The 6,702-nt window shown below is 44.5% G+C and overlaps 1 protein-coding gene across 1 annotated transcript; it reads left to right on the forward strand.

Annotated features, from left to right (window-relative positions):
• The first annotated feature begins 3,816 nt into the window (after positions 1-3,816).
• On the forward strand, positions 3,817-6,625 carry LOC135566412 (calponin-3-like). Its single transcript, XM_065014132.1, has 3 exons — positions 3,817-4,133; positions 4,965-5,031; positions 6,398-6,625. Exons 1-3 carry the CDS (start codon positions 4,030-4,032, stop codon positions 6,623-6,625), a joined length of 399 nt encoding a protein of 132 aa, XP_064870204.1. The 5' UTR covers positions 3,817-4,029.
• The last annotated feature ends 77 nt before the right edge of the window (positions 6,626-6,702 follow it).

A 6,702-nucleotide genomic window follows, 5' to 3' on the forward strand; every position in this document is an offset into this window, starting at 1 on the left:
ATATTACTGTAGCGTAGGCCATGCTGCAGAAGATGTAGGCCTACCTGGCTGTAGAGAAAGCCAGAGGGACATGGGTAAATTAGTGCATTCAGTCTTTATATTACTGGAGCGTAGACTGCTGCAGAAGATGTAGGCCTACCTGGCTGTAGAGAAAGCCAGATGGAGTTGGGTAAATTAGTGCATTCAGTCTTTATATTACTGGAGCGTAGACTGCTGCAGAAGATGTAGGCCTACCCGGCTGTAGAGAAAAGCCAGATGGAGCTGGGTAAATTAGTGCATTCAGTCTTTAAGTATTACTGGAGCGTAGGACTGCTGCAGAAGATGTAGGGCCTACCTGGCTGCAGAGAGAAAGCCAGATGGAGTTGGGCAAATTAGTACATTCAGTCTTTTTATATTACATTGAGCGTAGACTGTTGCAGGAATACCTGGCTGTAGAGAAAGCCAGATGGAGTTGGGCAAATTAGTGCATTCAGTCTTTATATTACTGGAGCGTAGACTGCTGCAGAAGATGTAGGCCTACCTGGCTGTAGAGAAAGCCAGATGGAGTTGGGCAAATTAGTGCATTCAGTCTTTATATTACTGGAGCGTAGACTGCTGCAGAAGATGTAGGCCTACCTGGCTGTAGAGAAAGCCAGATTTAGACATTGCATATAATAATTTTGCGGTTTCTCTCAGTTATTTATCCCGTGAAAAGGGAGTGGTTTTGGGTGGTAAATCTCGGTAACCAGAATCCCTCCATTCAACCCTAATCACGTCCTCTCAGAGCTGTGTGCTGATGTCTGACGCTGGGAGAACACACTGTCCTTACAGCATCAGGCCACACAATGAAACGACCAGTGTCATATCGTATCCTGATACTGGCAGTAGTTTAGGACTAATACACAATGAAACGACCAGTGTCATATCGTATCCTGATACTGGCAATAGTTTAGGACTAATACACAATGAAACGACCAGTGTCATATCGTATCCTGATACTGGCAATAGTTTAGGACTAATACACAATGAAACGACCAGTGTCATATCCTGAAACTGGCAATAGTTTAGGACTAATACACAATGAAACGACCAGTGTCATATCGTATCCTGAAACTGGCAATAGTTTAGGACTAATACACAATGAAACGACCAGTGTCATATCCTGATACTGGCAATAGCTTAGGACTAATACACAATGAAACGACCAGTGTCATATCGTATCCTGAAACTGGCAATAGCTTAGGACTAATACACAATGAAACGACCAGTGTCATATCGTATCCTGAAACTGGCAATAGCTTAGGACTAATACACAATGAAACGACCAGTGTCATATCGTATCCTGATACAGGCAATAGCTTAGGACTAATACACAATGAAACGACCAGTATCGTATCGTATCCTGATACTGGCAATAGTTTAGGACTAATACACAATGAAACGACCAGTGTCATATCCTGATACTGGCAATAGTTTAGGACTAATACACAATGAAACGACCAGTGTCATATCGTATACTGAAACTGGCAATAGTTTAGGACTAATACACAATGAAATGACCAGTGTCATATCGTATCCTGATACTGGCAATAGCTTAGGACTAATACACAATGAAACGACCAGTGTCATATCGTATCCTGATACTGGCAATAGCTTAGGACTAATACACAATGAAACGACCAGTGTCATATCGTATCCTGATACTGGCAATAGTTTAGGACTAATACACTCCAGGAAAAGATAGATCAGACCAGTCAATAAATGACTTGATTCTTCAGTCAACAGCTTCTCTTTTGTTCTCAGTATAAATAGTGTTCTTGCATAATGGGTTATGTAACTGTCTGAATTATCTCCCTATGAATTGCATTTGAAGTAGAATCATAAATGGTGTTTATCTATTTTATTTTTCTCACACTGACTTTACTGAAGCCAAGGTGTAAATCTGAAAGTATTTTACGGTGTGATTCACCACAACCCAGAGGACCTTGTTTGTTCTTAGAACCTTGTTGTGTCCCATCCACATCACATGGATCAGTGACCCTGGGGCGGCAGGGTAGCCTAGTGGTTAGAGTATAGAGGCGTCAGGGTAGCCTAGTGGTTAGGAGTATAGAGGCGTCAGAGTAGCCTAGTGGTTAGAGTATAGAGGCGTCAGAGTAGCCTAGTGGTTAGAGTATAGAGGCGTCAGGGTAGCCTAGTGGTTAGAGTATAGAGGCGTCAGGGTAGCCTAGTGGTTAGAGTATAGAGGCGTCAGGGTAGCCTAGTGGTTAGAGTATAGAGCGTCAGGGTAGCCTAGTGGTTAGAGCGTTGACTAGTAACTGGAAGGTTGCAAGTTCAAACCCCCGAGCTGACAAGGTACAAATCTCTCGTTCTGCCCCTGAACAGGCAGTTAACCCACTGTTCCTAGGCCGTCATTGAAAGTAAGAATTTGTTCTTAACTGACTTGCCCGGTCAAATAAATAAAAAATCAGTCTGCTAAATGTCTGGTTGGCAAAACAACATGTCAACGTTTGAGCTTTAAACCTCCAGTCTACCCCTCCACCAGACAACTTACCTCACAGCACAATACTCACACTGCTGAAGGCTGAATATAGCTGTGAGTTGGGATGCAAGCTCAGGGAATGTTTTAATAAATAAATGGAACATAATCCAAAACAAGAAACACCAACAGCACACAGACATGAAACAGAAACCATGACGCCTGGGGAAGGAACCAGGGAAGTGATGGAGTCCAGGTGAGTCTGATGACGTGCAAGTGTGCGTAACGATGGTGACAGGTGTGCGCCATAACGAGCAGCCTGATGACCTAGAGGCCGGAGACGGAGCACATGTGACAAACAGATGGCACCCTATTCCTTTTATAGTGTACTATTTTTAACCAGAGGCCTATGGTCCATTTAGTGCACTACTTTTTTTAAAACTTTTTTTTTAACCTTTTTTCTCCCCAATTTCGTGGTATCCAATTGTTAGTAATTACTATCTTGTCTCATCGCTACAACTCCCGTACGGGCTCGGGAGAGACGAAGGTCGAAAGTCATGCGTCCTCCGATACACAACCCAACCAAGCCGCACTGCTTAACACAGCGTGCATCCAACCCGGAAGCCAGCCTGCACCAATGTGTCGGAGGAAACACTGTGCACCTGGCAACCTTGGTTAGCTCGCACTGCGCCCGGCCCGCCACAGGAGTCGCTGGTGCGCGATGAGACAAGGACATCCCTACCGGCCAAGGCCTCCCTAACCCGGTCGACGCTAGGCCAATTGTGCGTCGCCCCACGGACCTCCCGGTCGCGGCCGGTTACGACAGAGCCTGGGCGCGAACCCAGAGTCTCTGGGTTCCACTGCGCCACTCCGGGAGGCCTCTTAGTGCACTACTTTTAACAAGAGGCCTATTGGCTATAGGCCTCTTGTTAAAAGTAGTGCACTAAATGGACCATAGGCCTCTGGTTAAAAGAAGTGCACTAAATGGGGAATAGAGTGCCATTTGGGACAAATCCGTAATCTCTGCCCCTGACAGCACCGTAACAGCCTGGCTAGCTGACATCTGAAGTGTACAGATTCTTCTCCAAGGGGGAAAACGGTGTTCTAATATAAAGTAGATAATGAAACACACCATGTCGCGTGATATTTCCCTCCCGTAGCTGATTAGGTCAGTGAGTGTTTGCATGTCCTGCGTTCGTTCGTTGTTGTGATCTGTCACGTGTGTAAATAGAGAAACTGGTGATTATGTAACACGTGGACATCTCTGCTGAGTTTATTGCTGTGAGATGTGATTTTTTCCCTATGTTCCTTAGTTCAAAGCAGCTTGAGACATTGTCACATCTCTAACCCTGTCAAATTATGAAAATACAACTATCGGAAGGATATATTTAATGCGACACTTGATGACAGTTTTTAAAGGGAAAGGTGTTGTTACAAAGATACTAGTCTCATGTGACCGACCTGAACATGGTATCTGGCCAGGACATGAGAGATATGGCTTTAAGTTCCAAGATTACAAAGATAGTAACTTTTACTAAGACGCTAACTGTTCTCAGATCGCAGGGAAATATGACATGCAAAAGGAGGAGGAGCTTCGGTTCTGGATCGAGGAAGTGACGGGGATGGCCATAGGAGAGAACTTCCAGAAGGGTCTGAAGGACGGAATCATCCTGGGAGAGTAAGTGTGTGTGTGTGTGTGTGTGTGTGTGTGTGTGTGTGTGTGTGTGTGTGTGTGTGTGTGTGTGTGTGTGTGTTGTGATCTGTAGCTGATGTTTGCTGGGTGGAAACACTGACATTGATTTTACACGACTAATCAATCACACTCCTGTCACTGTCCACAGATTGATTAGCATCTTGTCTATTTCCCATTCCACTGGAAAACACATTTGATACACATGTCCATACATACATATTGTCCTCCCCAAGATTCACTTGTTAAAACTACTATCAGTTAGATGTCATTTTTATATTGAACATGAGCGCTTTAATGAACATGAGCACTTTAATGAACATGAGCGCTTTAATGAACATGAGTGCTTTAATGAACATGAGCACTTTAATGAACATGAGTGCTTTAATGAACTTGAGCACTTTAATGAACATGAGCGCTTTAATGAACATGAGTGCTTTAATGAACATGAGCACTTTAATGAACATGAGCGCTTTAATGAACATGAGTGCTTTAATGAACATGAGCACTTTAATGAACATGAGTGCTTTAATGAACATGAGTGCTTTAATGAACATGAGCACTTTAATGAACATGAGCACTTTAATGAACATGAGCGCTTTAATGAACATGAGTGCTTTAATGAACATGAGCACTTTAATGAACATGAGCACTTTAATGAACATGAGCGCTTTAATGAACATGAGCACTTTAATAATGAACATGAGCACTTTAATAATGAACATGAGCGCTTTAATGAACATGTGCGCTTTAATGAACATGAGCACTTTCATGAACATGAGCACTTTAAAGCATGACTCCTTCACTCCTTTCCCCCAGATTGATAAACAAACTGCAGCCCGGCTCGATAAAGAAAATTAACCACTCACAACTGAACTGGCACAAGGTAGGCTCATGCTCTGAACTAGCACGAGGTAGGCTAAATGCTCTGAACTGGCAGAAGGTAGGCTAATGTTCTGAACTGGCAGAAGGTAGGCTAACGTTCTGAACTGGCAGAAGGTAGGCTAACGTTCTGAACTGGCAGAAGGTAGGCTAATGTCCTGAACTGGCAGAAGGTAGGCTAATGTTCTGAACTGGCAGAAGGTAGGCTAATGTTCTGAACTGGCAGAAGGTAGGCTAATGTTCTGAACTGGCAGAAGGTAGGCTAACGTTCTGAACTGGCAGAAGGTAGGCTAATGTTCTGAACTGGCAGAAGGTAGGCTAATGTTCTGAACTGGCAGAAGGTAGGCTAACGTTCTGATCTGGCAGAAGGTAGGCTAATGTCCTGAACTGGCAGAAGGTAGGCTAATGTCCTGAACTGGCAGAAGGTAGGCTAACGTTCTGAACTGGCAGAAGGTAGGCTAATGTTCTGAACTGGCAGAAGGTAGGCTAATGTTCTGAACTGGCAGAAGGTAGGCTAATGCTCTGAACTGGCAGAAGGTAGGCTAATGCTCTGAACTGGCAGAAGGTAGGCTAATGTTCTGAACTGGCAGAAGGTAGGCTAATGTCCTGCCTGGAGAATAAGTGGATTCATTCATTAAGCCTTCACCGGTCTCTCTCTCGCTCTGTCTCTTTCTCTCTGTCTGTCTCTCTCTCTCTCTATCTCTGTCTCTTTCTCTCTCTGTCTGTCTCTCTCTTTCTCTCTCTGTCTGTCTCTCTCTCTTTCTCTCTCTGTCTGTCTCTCTCTTTCTCTCTCTGTCTGTCTCTTTCTTTCTCCCTCTGTCTGTCTTTCTTTCTCTCTCTGTCTGTCTCTCTCTCTTTCTCTCTGTCTGTCTCTCTCTCTTTCTCTCTGTCTGTCTCTCTCTCTTTCTCTCTGTCTGTCTCTCTCTTTCTCTCTCTGTCTGTCTCTCTTTCTCTCTCTGTCTGTCTCTCTTTCTCTCTCTGTCTGTCTCTCTCTTTCTCTCTCTGTCTGTCTCTTTCTTTCTCTCTGTCTGTCTCTCTCTCTTTGTCTTTGTCTGTCTCTCTCTTTCTCTCTCTGTCTCTCTCTCTTTCTCTCTGTCTGTCTCTCTCTTTCTCTCAACACCTCTAAGGAGTTATTACTTTCGAATGTTTTTCCCTGAGCCCCTCCCATCCCTGCTATGCCCCTCCCATCCCTGCTATGCCCCTCCCATCCCTGCTATGCCCCTCCCCACCCCCTCTGTGTTCAGGGGCCTGTTCAGGAGGATGTAACATCGCAGAACATTCAGATATGGTGTAGTGTAGAAGGGATTGTCTTGCCAGATAGAATAGGGAATAGTACCAGCTCTGTAACCCGTGTTGTTGTGTTCCCCCAGCTTGAGAACCTTGGCAACTTCATCAAAGCCATCCTGGCCTATGGCATGAAGCCTAATGACATCTTTGAGGCCAACGACCTGTTTGAGAACGGCAACATGACCCAAGTCCAGAGCACATTGCTCTCCCTGGCCAGCATGGTGAGGGGGGGGTACACTTTCCTACATGTTTTCTGTGATAATACTTTTTATTTTTTCAAAACATACAAGAAGACATGTTATGGTAATTAGTGTATACTGGGACAGCCTACAGTAAAGTGTTACCAAGACATTCTGATGGGGTTCCTTCTCTGCTGACAGCTACAGTA

Source organism: Oncorhynchus nerka, unplaced genomic scaffold (assembly GCF_034236695.1).
Source record: "Oncorhynchus nerka isolate Pitt River unplaced genomic scaffold, Oner_Uvic_2.0 unplaced_scaffold_5087, whole genome shotgun sequence".
Taxonomy (NCBI): domain Eukaryota; kingdom Metazoa; phylum Chordata; class Actinopteri; order Salmoniformes; family Salmonidae; genus Oncorhynchus; species Oncorhynchus nerka.

Coding starts and splice junctions, on each gene's coding strand:
- LOC135566412 (XM_065014132.1), top strand. CDS start 4,030: ATGCAAAAGGAGGAGGAGCTTCGGTTCTGGATCGAGGAAGTGACGGGG. Junction 4,134..4,964: donor GACGGAATCATCCTGGGAGA/GTAAGTGTGTGT, acceptor CCTTTCCCCCAG/ATTGATAAACAAACTGCAGC. Junction 5,032..6,397: donor CACAACTGAACTGGCACAAG/GTAGGCTCATGC, acceptor GTGTTCCCCCAG/CTTGAGAACCTTGGCAACTT.